The 16,645-nt window shown below is 35.8% G+C and overlaps 1 protein-coding gene and 1 non-coding gene across 4 annotated transcripts; one reads left to right on the forward strand and one right to left on the reverse strand.

Annotated features, from left to right (window-relative positions):
• Positions 1-1,907: 1,907 nt before the first annotated feature.
• On the reverse strand, positions 1,908-13,074 carry LOC107868285 (tyrosyl-DNA phosphodiesterase 1). Of its 3 annotated transcripts, none has more exons than XM_016714939.2 (16): positions 12,908-13,074; positions 11,172-11,357; positions 10,341-10,607; positions 10,053-10,217; positions 9,067-9,127; positions 8,627-8,703; positions 8,280-8,540; positions 6,959-7,048; positions 6,299-6,433; positions 6,001-6,150; positions 5,324-5,427; positions 3,808-3,861; positions 3,608-3,698; positions 2,959-3,036; positions 2,732-2,870; positions 1,908-2,151 (listed from the first exon to the last, which is right to left on the reverse strand). In XM_016714939.2, exons 1-16 carry the CDS (start codon positions 12,929-12,931, stop codon positions 2,054-2,056), a joined length of 1,980 nt encoding a protein of 659 aa, XP_016570425.1. In that variant the 5' UTR covers positions 12,932-13,074; the 3' UTR covers positions 1,908-2,053. The 3 variants fall into 3 exon arrangements, with proteins under 3 accessions (XP_016570425.1, XP_016570426.1, XP_016570427.1); XM_016714940.2 differs by lacking the exon at positions 12,908-13,074 and adding an exon at positions 11,796-11,830; XM_016714941.2 differs by lacking the exon at positions 10,053-10,217 and having other exon boundaries at positions 12,908-13,067.
• A 2,380-nt stretch (positions 13,075-15,454) lies between these two features.
• On the forward strand, positions 15,455-15,526 carry TRNAE-UUC. Its single transcript has one exon. It is a non-coding gene; the product is annotated as a tRNA-Glu (tRNA).
• Positions 15,527-16,645: the final 1,119 nt, after the last annotated feature.

Below are 16,645 nucleotides of genomic sequence, written 5' to 3' on the forward strand. Positions count from 1 at the left end.
AATCAGATGAAAGGAAGAAAAGGGAGGATCTAGAAGTCTGATTATGATTTCACGTGAACTCGATAGCTTTATTGTCCTACTAATGTTGATTTAGCCCAAACTTAATTCTATTTCAAGCGAAAATTTATTGTGTATTTCCTCGTAAAGTATATGATGCAACCTTATCTCTATCCAAAAAGTGTGGCGGATAGATTATTTCCGATAAGCTACTAAAGAAGCATCGAATTAAAAATAACTTTATCGCTATTCCATGTATGGAGTTTGCTCAAATAGTAGCTACTAGTTATCATTTTTATCAGTAGCAAAAGCCAGTCCCAAAGATGATGGAATTGAATTCAGTAACTCTTGCTCAAATAATATACGTGCATAAAGAAATTCATTAAATATGTACCTAATAAATTTAGAACCCCACTATAAGCATTATTTCTATTTTGTTGTTTATTTTTAGGGAAAAGGCATCGTTTTCATCCTAAACTATACCCGAAAAGTCGAAGACATACCTAAACTATACTAGTGACCTTTTATACACCTAAACTATAAAAAAGTGATATTTTTTATCCTCTAGATCTGACGTGGACAAAACATAATTAATTAAATAAAAAATGACGCGTCTACATAAAAAAAAAAATAACGAAAAAAATAATAAAAAATCAAAAACCTCCCCCCCCCCCCCCCAAACTCTCTCCCCCTCCCTCCCCCCCCCCACCCCCCCCCCCCAAACGTCATCTTCTTCATCACCCCCACCCCAAAAATCAAACTCCACCCCAACCAACGAATCTTCTTCATCACCCCCAACCCCAAATAAGCAATTTCTTCACACCCCATCCTCCACCTTCATCGAATCAATATCAATTTCATCATGAACAAAATCAAATTGAATTTTCTATCTAAACGAGAAAATTTCAAAAAAATTTATCACACTTCATCAAACACTTGACGAAAATGCCATCTTAATCCCACTGAATTTTGTACAATTGATTTCTAAAATTATCTATTGAATAATAAATTATGCCATTGGGAGAATTTTGATTTTCAATGTCTTCTTAATCCTACTGGTTGCATTTTGATTTTCAACTTTTTGCTTCTCTCTTTGAATTTCACCTTCCAATTCATTCATCTTCCAATTCAAATATGACAACAACAATAAGACTTTGATGTTTGCTAAAGAGAACAAAAATATAAAAAAAAAATTGTAGGTGATGAAGAACATTGTTAAAAGTTGCGCTTGAAGTTCCTTGGTTTGGAAGAATTTCTAGATGATAGCCACTTCACCAATTTGGAATCTGCTTTGGTTGCAGAGAATATCTTGTACCAACAGAAACTGGCATTGAAGAATTTGGACATTGAAGAAAAAAAAAATGACCTCATGAAGGATTTGGACAGTGAAAAAGAATAAGAAAATTAAATTTAAAAGAAAAAAGAAAAATTTATGAAAATAATAAATTTATTATTTTTTCGGATGATGCTGACGTGGTGCTGGTGTGGCGGCGCGTGTAAAACACCACATCACATGCAAGTGGTGTAATATCTGATAGGGTGTAAAAAGTATCACTTTTTTATAGTTAAGGTGTGTAATAGGTCACTAGTATAGTTTAGGTGTGGCTTACACTTTTCGGATATAATTTGAGGTAGAAACGATGCCTTTTCCCTTTATTTTTATGTTATTTGGTTTGTTATACTGTTATTTGTCCTGAGCCTGGTGTTTATCGAAAAGCAGTCTCTCTACTTCATCTGAGGTAGTGGTATGAACTACGTACACTTTACCCTCCCCAGACCCCACTTTGTGGGAATACACTGAGTATGTTATTATCGTCATTGTATTATTAGCATCATTCTAAAATTCAGAATTCATAAAGTTAAAATCCTGCCTCCGCCGCTATTCCTAGAAGTACAAGTACAAAGCAAGGTGGGAAAAACTCATCAACTTTGATAAATGGTATCAACATTCCAAATCTTCATGCCTAAGAATATATACAGAATCAAGGACTATAATCTGAGTGAGAATCGTTCATTAGTCGTTTCGCCTAGCACATCGATCCCATCTTCGAGAATATCAGGAGCCCTGGTTGGTGTATAGGTTTACTTGTCTCGGCCAGACTTGACCGTAAACATCTTTCTTGGTATATCGACGATCCCATGACCAAGGAATATCTGCGAAAAATGCAGTGAGATTGATGTTATTCAAGAGCTGTAAACAGTCAAACTTCTCTATTAACATCTATAACAACATCATCTGTCTGAATATCTTATAATTGCTATAGCGAAATGATGTTATATGTTAGTATAACATGTAATATAATATACAAACACACACTCAAACTTGGCCTCTGCTGGCAAGTAAGCACTCCAACTTTGAAGAGCGCACATCTAGACACCTCAACTTGGTCTCAATTGGTAACTAAACACTCCAAGACGTCCTCACTGTGACTCGTAGACACCTGACTTGACGCTGACGTTACACATAAACTTTGAAGGTGTCTAGACGATCAGTTTGTAAGTTGGAGTATTCAACTGACACAGTGGAGACGAGTTGAAGTGCCTAGATGTGCAAACTCAAAGTTGAAATGCTTACTTGTCCGCTGAGGCCAAGTTCGAGTGTACGTTTATATATTATGCCTATAATATAATATAACATAAGAAATTGAATCCAAAGAAAACATGACTGTTATAGTAAATGGTTTATTATGAGGTCCGGCTGTAATAGAAATATATACGAAAATAGAGCTAATACCTTCCGGTGAATATGGTTTTGGAGGTAGCTCATAAGGCACCGGCAACTTGATTACTTCAGAAGAATCATCGTTTCCCTTTCCTTGCCAAGCTAGAGTTACCAGCTTTATTTTTTTCCCTTCGTGCGCCCGAGTTTTGTCCTGTAAATCCGAAGAATTTAAAACTTGACGATACATGTGAAGTTAATAAAGGTTAAAGTTAACACGAAAATGTAGATGATGGTTATACCTCTGATGGATAACTATGATCTGTACAAGAAAATCCACAGCCATGTTTAACAACAGATGGCAAAAACAGCACCCCTAGCTGCCAAGGACAGAAATAAGCTACAATCAGAGTGTCATTTTGGAAGCTCGAGTCGAGATGAAACCTTAAGGATAAGCAAGTTAAGATATCAATGTTAAAAGGGCAGCCCAGTGCAAAGCTCCAACTATGCGGAGAGTCCAGGAAAGGGGTAGACCACAAGGGTCTATTGTACACAGCCTTGCCCTGCATTTCTACAGGAAGTTGTTTCCACAGCTTTGAACCCGTGACCTCCTGGTCACATGGCAGCAACTTCACTAGTTACTCCGAGGCTTTCCTACTTAAGATGTCAATGTTAATCTAGGAAAACTAATACCGGTAAAGATTGATTCAGCTTTTGCAAAATGGGTAAAGGGGGTTTATTCCACGTGGCAATTGTCTATAGCGGGAGTGTTTAAAATGGACATGCAGAGGGCTGTTGCCTGTTAGTAAGAAAGGGGCACGACTGGTTTAAATCATAATGGCTAGTGCAATTTTTGTTGGCGAAGTGTAAGGAAAGGCAAAAGTAAGCAATAGTTGATAGTTCAGTTCGTTTCCTGGATGCTTTTAGTCTCCAGCGAGGAACAAAAATTACCTCGTAGGAACGAATCATCAACTGAGAATTATTTTTCTGAAGAGTCCCCCACGCAGCTTTGCTGAGGTTTGATGAAGTAAGCAATAACCACCTGTGTTACCAGAGGAAGAAAACAAATATTAAAAAAAGCAATCATCGAACACTAGTAGGAAATCAAATCTTAAGAAAAAGAAAAAGAGCATAGTTTTAGTAAGTCTTACCCTAACGATTGACCATTGTAACGTAGAAACGTCTTAATATGAGGCATTGCACGGCTGAAGATTTGAAGAACAAAAGGTAAGTGTCCTTTCTCAAGAAAATCAATGAAAACAGGAGCTCATGCAATATTCAGATGGAAATTTCTGTCATCAAGTCAAATACGAAAAGCACAGAAAAACACTGACGTACATGGGGCTTTAAGCGTTAGTGCAAATACACCATGGACTTCAATGAAGAAAGGCACAAATGGGGAGAAAAATACAAATATGTGCATAGTTCAAGACTAATAATTACAAGCATGAATCACACAAAAAAGGACAGAGAAACTGGAAAAAAAAATTACGATAAAGTGAAATATCAATTGTTCAGTGTCATGTGTCTTCAGGATTACGCTCTTTGGCAAGGAAAGGTATGTCTTACAGCATTGATGACAACATTAAAGCACCCACTAAGCGGTGCGAAGAACTCAACATGTTCTGCGTGTCGCTTCAGGACTTGATCACGTCTTTGACAACATTGTTTGTTCCAATTGGTCAGAATTGAAACAAATTTTATGCAGCCTTAGAAATACATATTGGATATAATTCTTTTAATGTACTCGGTACTGTCAGTACATCTGCATTTTAACAGTCCCCTAGCAATTTATTCAGCAAAGCATACTACAGCTGAACTATGATAAAAGTAGCAACTGTATGCATAAACGGTTTTGATCGGACAACAGCATGCATAAACTTTGACTCTTACCACTATAAACCCTACCAGAAAGAAATTTAGAAAAGGTTTACGCTGTCGCACAAACTTCCATTGCCACTAGAGACAAGTTTATGAAAGGTTACCGCTAGTGCGACTGCCTTCATTGCCACCACAAGAGAACAACCACAACTATAAGCACTGGTTTCACCAATGTGCTCCCTATTTTATCTCCTTGTACGGTTTTGGCCAATGCTCAGTTGCTCATGTCATGAGCTAGCTTCTGGGGTTGAGTTAGGCCCCATATCCATTTCTTCACTTAGAACCATGGATTTGAGTCCCTACTCTTAAAAAATTCACTTGTCCTGTTATTGTACGTCCCCATCTTGCACCCCCATGTTACATCGTCCACGTTCCAGTTGGCAGGCCTGAGGGAAGTGGGGTAAGTGTAGCACATTGCCACAATGGTGGAGGGATGGGTTGTTTGATCCTTATATGGTCTTGGCAAATCAATTTCTTCACATTTGGCGAGCCCGAAAACCGTAGGCCAGGTCATTAAAAAGAAAAAAGAAGAGAAATCATGTGATAATTCAGGTATGCAACTACTTAACATGACTATCGCTACTATTCTATGATTGTGACACATAAGTGATTACTTCAGTAATAGTCCACAGTGCTCCTCTTGCAAAACACTAGAGTAAAAGCTCTAATTGATGAATCGATAAGTTTAGGAATTTAAGAGAGAAATGCACAAGGTTTCAAAGGATTCCAGAATATTGTATTGAAACTAATATTTTGGAAATTCAAAACTTTATAAGGATATTGTACCAACGACCGGTGTGGCTAGCTTTCCATCTAGCCCAACACTTCTTCAGAAACTCTTTCTCTACGTTCTTTAATGGACTGGGAACGGCATTTCCAGCTGCATATCCCTAGAAGATGAAGCAAGATGCACTAAAATTCATGATCAGTAAATCAAAGGAGTCGTCAGATTATGAAGATCAGCAAGCATCTAAAATAGCAAGTGAACGATAGCACACACTGTTTGTCAGGTATTTCAATCATATCTATTGTAAATTTCAACTGAACAAAAGAGATACATAAAGTATTGTCTTGAAACAATGCCTGCCTCGTAAAAAATTTCAACAGGTGAATCTTCGTAACACGGTTAAAAAAAGGGCAGCCCGGCGCACTAAAGCTCCCGCTATAAGCAGGGTCCGGGGAAGGGCCCGAACACAAGGGTCTATTGTACTCAGTTGGTTGACTACCTGAATTTTCACCTTGTTTGTGAGAGTTAGATTCCCCGCCTTGTAATCCCCTTTCCCATTTCCCCTTACTGGAATGCCAAAAAAACAAAAGTATAGTCTAAAGTCAATGCCACTAATAGGCTGCGGAATATCCTTTATATAGCAGAGAAGAGGATTCCCGAGGTATCAAGAAACCAAAAGGATTAAAGGGGGTTAGTGATGTCACTAAAACTCTAATAGGACTTTGTCCAAAATTACCTCCAAAGAACATCTAACATCTTCTACATTTGGCCATACTATCATTGGCTCCCCAGTGCCAAGAGGTCTTTTATCGTCTGTAACTCCAGCCGACATTGAAGAGGCAAACTCCGTCATCCATTTCTCATCCAAAGAGCCTAGGGAGGAGAACTGCAGGAGGCAATTGATGTATCACATAACCGTGTGTGAGTGTAGACTGAAGGCACAGATGTTAATGATATTTGATAGCGCAGGGGCAAAATAGAAATTTCTGGTACAAGACTCCTTGGAACTCAAAATGATAAGGAATTAAGGATACCTGGTAAATAAGAGGAGACTTCTGAAATTCTTCACTAAAAGTACATTCCTGAAGGACAGTACGTAACTTCATGTGTCCCCACTTCCTCAAACTAACACCTGAATGATATCCAGGCACCGATGCAATAAGCCTGACCTGGAATTGAAGAAATGACTACTCTAAGGTCATGTTATTACATTGCAACGATTTACGATTTACACTTCTTGTCATCTCCCCTTCCCACTCCCCTCCGCCGATATGCATACAAGAACCTTAACCGCAGAATCAGCCACCATGATAAATAGTGAAAGAGGGGATGGTACCCAGTTATACAGGACTTCCTTTCCTATTCTCACACATGTGAGAGCAAACATTTTCACCGAACAAAGACACACTGGTTTCAAAATGTGACGTTGAAATGTCATGTTTGTCAGCTCTATTTTGCTTTCTATTTCATCTTTTCTTTTTCTACATTTAGTGATGAGGGCTGCCTATGAGCTGTAACTGAGAAGTGAGCGGACAGTAAAGAAATGAATATTATGTCCTGGGGCTGAGAGTCGGTAAAACCTCAGAGATTACACTGTCAGAATACTGAATTATCACATGAATGTGAGCACAAAGGAAACAGAGTTTCAGCTAGAGAGACAAAAGATTATTATAGTAAAAGAAATGAGAAAATACCGATGCGCTACTGTAATCAAATCTCTTGAAGAACAAGGAATTGATCTTGCAGCTTCCAAGGGCTGGTATATTAGCAGTAAATTCCGGCCACTGCAAAAAACAACAACATAATCAAACAAGTTCAAGGAAAACAGAAATACTCCGGCAGTACAGGGTGAATTCAAAAGAAGGGAAAAAGCTAAATGCTGTCAGAATGCAGACACCAAGAACGCATGAAGCTCCTTGGTCATAACAAAGGCAGCATTTTCCTCTAAAATAGCATGTCATGCAGCACGTACAGATATATATAGTCATAGCTCACCACATAGAATGAAACAATTGACAATCTCTATATTGCGAATAGATAGATGCACTTTTCAGCGTCGTCATTTGAAGGTACTTTCCCTGGTCTATGTTACTATTGTCTCTCTACCTATGGCTTAGCTCCAGTATGACAAAACTTGTGGTCTGGGCATTAAAAATCTAATAGCATAGAGGCTGTACACAGTTCTATTTAATTTCTTTGCCCGTTAACTAAAATCTGACAGTGACACTTCAAGATCCAGGTCCCAGGATAAGCTTATTCACACTTCACTCTATATGGTTTCTTGGAGCAAGCTTCACGAAAGGATGCAATTCTCAAGGTCAGAAATAATGGTAGTAAAATGGTGACTCAGTAGTGCAAAAATCGTATAAAAGATTAAGACAATATTGAACAGAGAGTTAATTCTCAGACATTCCTCTTCGTAAGCCTATAGTTTTAGTGAGCATGAAGATATCCGAACAAATGAAAAGTCAATGATACGTCTTCAGTGTTAGTTTTCTGCTCAAAGATGCTTTATATAAACAGGTCCACAACAGTAAAAGTACGGCTGTTTAGTTCTCATACCTTCCTCTTTTCTATGTCTCCATTTTCGAGAGTATAAGATGGTAACAAATGAAAAGCCAATAATGTTTCCTCAATGTTAGTATGTCAACAAAAAAAGAAGCATACAAATCAAAATGATGGTGACATTTCCAAACTACTGTATCAAGGTGCGGTTCATCAAGGGTTTTGCCACTATTGCACCGTCAGTGACTAGATTGACCCGGAAGGAGGTTCCTTTTCAGTTGGGTCCGAGAAGTGTGAGTCAAGCTTTTGGAAGCAGGGATAAGGTATTCATACATCATACCTTCACCACACTTCACTTCTGGGACTACTGGCATGTTATTGTTGTTATATGAAGGGAGGAAAATAGCTATTATTTGAGATGCACCCACATTTAATAAATATTTAAAACATCAAAAGTTGTTTGATGCAATGGAAAGCTATTCTTGGCTTTCGGTTTGAATTCATCTGTACCTTTAACGCACTTAGATAATTGACCAAATCATTTTCAAATCCACCATCCTTGCCCAAATTGTTGTTTTGATCCTTCCAAGGGAAATCTTGCATCCACAATCCCTGGCTTTTGTTATTCCAATCAACATATATCAAGTTTGCAGTATGTACAATAACTCTAACTCCCGTTGGATAGACAAGAAGCATCGCTTTTGAATGGTGTGTTCCATATGCAATTGGTAAAGAGGGTTTGTGCAGAATCCAATTCGCAGGCTTGCTTCTCTGTAAAGGAAGAAGAAAATGACGTAGAAATTTAAGCTAGAGAAGCTCCAACAACATCAGATTCTCATAGCTTAAAAATATTTAACCTTCATGCTCTCCACGGCACCATCACCTTCTCCATGAATGACAAGAACATTAGGAATCCGTTTAAGAGTTGGACATGCTGCATAAGAAAGAACCAGGAAACCAGTCGTCAGACAGAAAAGAGATTAACTTAGTTCATAAAAGCAAATGGACTTGTACAGAGTATCCAACAAACAATCGCAACCGCAAATAAGTATATGAGATAGCATGCAGGTGTACTTTGAGATAACAAGTGAAAATTACAACCAGAAAAGTCTGAAAGGAAAAAAAGACTGGATTGTTGCTTCAACAATAGCACAATAAACTTGGAGGCAATTGGTAAGTTAGGAAACCACTTTGTTGGAAAATCCAAGACGTCGAAGCGCATAATAATAGGAGAAATAGACAATGTTAAGAAAATTTAAAAAAAAAAAAAACGACAAGGAAAAATGACAGAACTCACCAGAAAGTAGCCAATCCATATCCACCATGTAATTTGAGAGGATAGCTACAAGCACATTCCCCTATGATAAAGTAGGATCCAGTGTCAATCCACCAACACAAATGTATACATTATCCGAAAATTACAAGTACATGTATAGAAGGGTTTATCAATCATCATATGGAAAATGGACTTTGGGTTAACTCAACTCCCAAAGATATGTGAGGTGAAAATTGCTCAAAAGACAAAACCGTATAAAGAGACATCAGCACATAGCCCCAACAAATGTGAAACATTCTAAAATCTTGTCCGCCCAAGGCTAGACATTTGGAGCGTGGAATATATAAATGAGGCTCAACATTGGGTGAACCAACAATAGGGATGGTCTGACTCCTAACCATGTAAGAAAATGGACCTTGGGCCTAACTCAACCCCGAAAGTTAGCTCATCTGATGAGGATTTCCTAATACCTATGTTGCTCGGACTCTTCAGAAATATCACCAGGTTCCTTTCGGATTCTCCCAAAGTGGTGTACTTTTGAAGAAGGTATGGAATCATTTTTTAATAGTCCAAGAAACATAGCCTAATACCACATAAGGAGTCAATCACCTATTTCCTTAAACATTGTGGAATATTTTACCAGGTAATAGAATCTGTAGGATGCATTGATACATAGTGAACCCTGGAAACCCGTTCAACAGCATAGTTCTAATGTCTTTGCTGCCATATAGCTCCTATAAACTTTATATTGTAGAAGAGTATTGGATGAATATATACAAGAGTTGTTAATCAAAAATAAATATATGAAAGAGTCTATAGCTTAGAAAAGAAGGGAGCTAGGATTACGAGTTCACTAGGGAAGCAACGGATGAGGGAATTCAGAGGCAAACCTGATGTCACGACTTCTTTTGCCCCTTTACTAATTTGTGAATGGTAATGCACCTAGGAGGACCAACATCTCATCCAAACAGAACCTATCCCAAAATAACCATAATGCGTAACTCTACCTGAATAACATCACTAATAGAAACAGCTTCTGAATTTGCCCATCCTGGCAGCTCGCGCACTCTCATCAATCTGAACGTGAGGGGCAACTTGTGCTTGGGAACCCTAAACTGACGTATGGCCTCTGCAGAACTATTTGTTTCTTGGCGATTATTGTGCAACATAATCTGTACGCCAAAGATTTAAACTAGTAATGAAAATTGAAACTTTTTCGGTACATATTTTTCCAACAACGTGCTAAAAAACTCTATCTATTCAAAGCCAAAATGAGGAAACAAGGAAATTCATACCATTTCTGAAGCTTCCTCTTGATACACTTCTCGAGCTTTCTTCTTACCGTGCATCTGGCCTTTGTCTGTAATGTTTTCTTCATTGAAAGGCCTTTTTTGTTTGTTGCCTGGTGAATTCTCATCCTTAGAAGCTGTGCTAACATACTTAAAAAGGTAATGCCCAGGTATCAACTCTATGATATCACCACTTCCGAGTTTCCACCTCTCTCTAGACAAAAGCTTCTTTCTCTCGCCCTTTGATCTTATAACCACTGGATTTGTTCCTTCCTGCAATCCAGTCCCCATGTTTATTCCAGCGAAAAGAACCAGGAAACTACGAAGTAAATACACTTTCAAGCTATGTTGCTCGGACACTTCAAAAATCCTGACAGGAACGTGTCAGATCCTCCAAAAGTAGTGCATTTTTGGAGGATCTAACACAAGTGCGGCAGCATTTTTCGAGAGTCCGGGCACCATAGCTTTCAAGAATCGCCACCAATCCATCCAATCACTCGGTATACAAGCCTAGGAAACTTAGCAGAAAATTCAACATGAAAACTGTAGAGACTCAAACAAGCATATTGTCAAGAATCCTAGTATCCACAAGTTACAAAAGGATAGTTTACTTAAACACAAAACACGGGTGTTTTTGTCTATATGTATGCAGGTATGAATGATTTTAACTATGATGAATCATCCAAATAACGAATTCGACCAAAACAGAGTTCATAGACAGAAGCTAACCCAACTAATTTGAGATTGAACCATCGTTGAATGGTTGGTTGATATCTATAAATAATCAATAATATATGACTATGACCTTGAAGAAAGGAATAAGGTGAGAAAAAGTACCACGACAACATCAGCAAAGCCGGTGCAGGTAGCTTTTATAGTAAGATGCTTGCGGCTGAGCCGCTTATCAGTAACTGGAATGCAATCGCGACCAACACAATTAGGCCCTTCTGAAAGTGGTATCTTGGGTATGGAACTTTTCTCATCCTCTTCCAAATTATCACTTAGAGGCACCAAAAATCCAACCTTTTAGAATCAAACAAAAATTAAAATCGGCGTGAGAACTAGAACAAACACAAAAAACTAAAATACAACAAAGTCATGCTACTGATGTATGATACCAATTTAGAGAATCTCTAGTTTTACGCAACTTCATATTCGTTTCTTAGAGACACCAAATTCACATGATACACCCAACCTTTCACCAACAACAGATATCAAGTAACTCTATCCACCGAGTCCAGGACAAATGGGAAGAATAACCTAGTTTTTCTACTCACCTAGTGATTACTCCATCCAAATTATTACTTAGAGACACCAAAAAATCCAACCTTTTTGAATCAAACAAAAATTAAACCAGTACAACAACTAGAAAAAACACACAAAATATGAAACTAAAATACCAATAAGTCATGCTATTGATTAATTGATTGAAAATGATACTAACATAGAAAGTAGCTAAACCTGAGAAGAGGTGGACATTGAATTGTATGGTGTTAAAGAACTATCAAGAAGCTTATTTGGGGTTATTGGAAATGCAATAAATTAATTGAAAATGATTCTCACTGAACCTTAGTGGCATCAAAATCTAACCTTTTTTAATCAAACACAGAATAAACCAATAAAAGAAGTAGAAAAGAACACAATTTGATAAAATAAAAAACTAAAAAAAGGGCAGCCCGGTGTACTAAACCTCCCCCTATGCATGGATCCCGAGAAAGAGCTGGACTACAAAGGTCTATTGTATGCAGTCTTACCTTACAAATTAGTCATGCTATTGATAAAGAACTATCAAGAAACTTATTTGGGGTTTTTGGAAATGCAACAAATCGATTAAAAATGATACTAATTGAACCATAGAGGCGTCAAAAATCCAACCTTTTTTAATCAAACACAGAATAAACCAATACTAGAAATAGAAAAGAACACAAATTGATAAAAATCAAAACTAAAAAAGAACAGTCTAATACACTAAAACTCCTGCTATGCAGGGGTCCCAAGAAAGGTCACCACAAAGGTCAATTGTACGCAGTATTACCTTACAAATTAGTCATGCTATTGACAAAGAACTATCAAGAAAGTTATTTGGGGTTTTTGGAAATGCAATAAATCAATTGAAAATGATACTAATTGAATCTTAGAGGCAACAAAAAATACAAACTTTATTAATCAAACACAAACTAAAATCAAAACAAGAACTGGAAAAAAAAAGTGTGATGCACTAAAGTTGCCATTATGCACGAATCCCAAAAAAGTACTAGACTACAAAAGTATATCGTACACAGTCTTAACTTACAAATAAGTCATGCTATTGATAAATTAATTGAAAATGAAACTAATTGAACCTTAGAGACACCAAAAAATCCTATCTTTATTGATCAAACACAAACCAAAATAAATACAAGAAAAAAAAAATACAAAAATAAGTCCCACCTACTAAAACTCACTATACACGAATCCCGAGAAAGTACCAGACTACAAAATTCTATTGTACGAAGCCTTACGTTACAAATAATTCATGCTATTGATAAATAGATTGAAAATGATACTAGTAATTAGTAAAAAAGAAAAAGCACCTGAGCCTTAGAAGAAGTGGACATTGAATTGTATGTTGTTAAAGAATGGCAAACATCCACTGCTTTTTTATTTTATATTTCTATTTTATTTGTTCAGCACTTCTTAGTTTTTTTACGTTACTTTTGTAATTACTAGATTTCCATGAGGGGTTTCTGTTTTTATTTTTTGGTCAGGACTTACATGTCTGTTAAGTGGGTCGGGTTAGGTCGAGTCTGAATTGGCTTGACTAAGAATTGAGACCGAATTGGTCTTGAACCGCGGTGCGGTTTTAGGGAGAAAAGGGAGGTAGAATTGAACGAAAATACACTATTTTGATGATATTATTTAATGATAACAATATATTCAATGTAATTTAATAAATGAAATTTAACGTGTGGCAGTATATACACAGCTTATTCTTACTTTATGAAGGTAAAAATGTTAATTTGAATAGGCCCTCGACAACGCAGCCTCATTAGTGAAATAACATTGAAAATGTTTATTGTTAATATATCGCTAAATTCAGGGGCGGATGCACATGGTCTTCATCGGGTGCTTGAGTATCCATTGACCCCAATAAAAAAAAATTATTTTATATAGAAAATACAGTAAAATTGATTATGATGTGTTGTTAAGCACCCATAGACAAAAGTGGTGGTTTGGTGCTTTAACTTTGATATGAAACTTAAGCACCGTAAGCATCCATAACCTTCAAATTCTGAATCCGCCCCTGGCTAAATTACTTGTAACTAACAAAAATTTAAATATAATTTAATCGACTTTTTCTCTATTTAGCAACATAATTTGTTTGTCGCTAATTGTTGATTTTGTCTTGTTTTACTTTTTCATGTAACTAAAGAGGAATTCAATATTTGGTACCCATTATGACAACTACGATTTGTTTGAAATTGAGTCATACTTATAATTGTGGCATTTGATACATAATGTGGGAGAAACACAAATTTGAATTTGTGACAAGAAGTCCAGTATTATAGATAAGTATTTCTTTCTATTATTAGAATTCAAACTCAAAATCTCTAATTAAAAAGAAATAAATTCTTAGGGGTCGTTTGGTTGGGAATGTAGTTATGCTGGGATTAGTTATATTGGGATAAGTTATGATGAGATAAGTTATACTGAGATTAGTTATGCTGGAATTATTTTTTATTGAGTGTTTAGTTTGTTATTTTCAGAGTAATATGCATGATATAATTTTTAAGAATAAATTAATTGATTACCAAAATACCCTCCATCTTATTTAACTTCTTTTTTATCTATATATATATTTCTTTTCAAGCTTTAAATATTTACTCTTAAAAATAAAACTTTCATCTTATTTAGCTTAATTTTTGTGTGTGTCTTCCCATGATTATTCCGTGTGTTTAACAAAAAAATGTTACTACTTCTTATTTAGTTTGAAATAAAAACTTCCAACTTAAGTTTGTTAAAGTAAAAAAAAATTGGTGTTTATGTCACTTCATTTAAACACATATTGCTCATATTATATGGAATATTAAAATTCATTTTAATTGATATACACAATATCAATTTTCAAGTGATTAAAAAACTATTTAATTTAAAATATGTAATTGAACAATAAAGTCGATTGTGAAACTATAATGTGTATTAAGTTAGGCAAGACCTTTGTAGTTGCTAAAATATTTTACAGATTACCGTGAGTGATAATTATTATTATAAAATCTACTTACTTTAATTAATCTTTTCATTGTAAGAACTTTTTGTGTTGCAATTCACAAAAATAATACTTGAAAGGAAACAGTAAATGTTGAATTCCCTTTTTTTTATGCTTAAAAAAATATACTAGTACTTATATTGTTGGATATATAAAAAATTATAGTACCTAGTTTTGATCCTTATTATGTATGAATCTAACATATTTTAATTTTTTATTTGTTAATTTTGCATTTTGATCCTTTATATAAGAAAATAGTATATAAGTTGGTAAAATTCACGAGCAATGGGATGAAAAAAAATACAAAGTTCAATTAATAAGAGGTTAATTTTTCTTAGTCATATATTTTTATAGTTCCAAAATAAGATACTTTGGTCTTTTTAATTTGTCATAAATAATGCGTTTTATTTAGATAATCAAGTAGATATCAATAATTTTTTTTCAATTTCAAAAGCAATAATTAGAGATCGAAGAAATAAAAGGAGATGAAAAAGATTGGAGCAATGTGTTTGTAATGGATTTGGGGGTATTTTTGTCATTTTATAATGTTATCCAAGGATAAATTAAGGTTGGATAACTTATACCACCAAATATATGGTATAACTTATCCCGGGATTATTATTAGTCCTGGGATAAATTATCCCGAGTATTGTCAAACCAAACGATGTATTAAAAAGTTTATCCCAAAATTATTATTTTATTCCGAGATAATTTGTCTTAATATCTCACGCCAAACGACCCCTTTGTATTCGTAACAAACCTTTGTTGGTAATTTGTAAACATAAGTTTTAAAATGTTTTTTATCTCCTATGCCAAACACACTGTATTATTTATTTTATATTAAATATATTTTAAACTAACATCTATCCAACCATCCGTTATCGTCCAGCGGTTAGGATATCTGGCTTTCACCCAGGAGACCCGGGTTCGATTCCCGGTAACGGAATCTTTTTTTACTTTGGGTCACGGCCACATGTGAACTTGTGTTTTTTAATTATACTTCTATATTGATAATATTTATTTGTATCAAATATTTTTATTTCAAATTATGTAAATTTACTATAGTTTAATAATTTAATGAGATAAAAATGCATATAAATTAACTAAAATTAAATATGAAAGATTTATGCACAATCATCACAAACCACGTAAACATAATTTGTCCCCTTATTTAAGGGTCGATGGAGATTTACCTACACTTATGTTTTGATAATATTTATTATTGGAATGTAAGTTCACGATTTGACGCATGGGATGATATGGTAGTGGAGTTGTTTTTTTTGGAATTATTTGAAGAGGAATAGTTTTAAGTATCTTGAGTCTAAGTTTCAGAGAAATGAAGATATTGATGAGGATGTCACGCACCGGATTGGTGCGGGGTGGTTGAAGTAGAGGTTCGCTTCTGGAATCTTGTGTGATAAGAAGGTGTCTCCTAAGCTTAAAGGTGCGTTCTACAGAGTGACAATTCTGTCGGCTATGTTGTATGAGCCGAGTGTTAACCATTTAAGAACTTCCACATCCAAAAGTTGAAGGTGACGGAGATGAGGATGTTGAGATGCATGTGTGAACTTACTAGGAGAGATAGGGTTAGAAATGAAGTTATTCGAGAGAAGGTGGGAGTGGCTTCGGTGGAAGATAAGATTCGAGAAGTGAGACTTCGATGGTTCAGACTGATGAGCAATGACGAACCCAACTTTTTTAGGATGTGGGTGTTTTAAAAAAATAATTTATTAGACAATATGGCTACAGAGATTCGATCCCAAGATGTGAGACATGGAAGTTATGCCTAAAGCTAGAGCACCCAACCATTCTCTGGGTGCTTTTTTATATATTTTACCATTTTTCACTGTTTCTTATATAATTATACCTCTTCTACGTCGAGTTTAGTGAGTGCTCGAGCACCCTAAAAATGCACGTGGGTCTGCCCCTGGTGATGAGGAGGTGCACGAATGCTCCAGTACGGAGGAGTAAGAGACTAGCAATGGATGATTTTAGGTGGAGTAGAGGTAGGAGAAAGAAATATTGGAGGCAGGTGATTAGGCATGACATTAAGCAGTTATAGCTT

Source organism: Capsicum annuum, chromosome 4, assembly GCF_002878395.1.
Source record: "Capsicum annuum cultivar UCD-10X-F1 chromosome 4, UCD10Xv1.1, whole genome shotgun sequence".
NCBI lineage: Eukaryota > Viridiplantae > Streptophyta > Magnoliopsida > Solanales > Solanaceae > Capsicum > Capsicum annuum.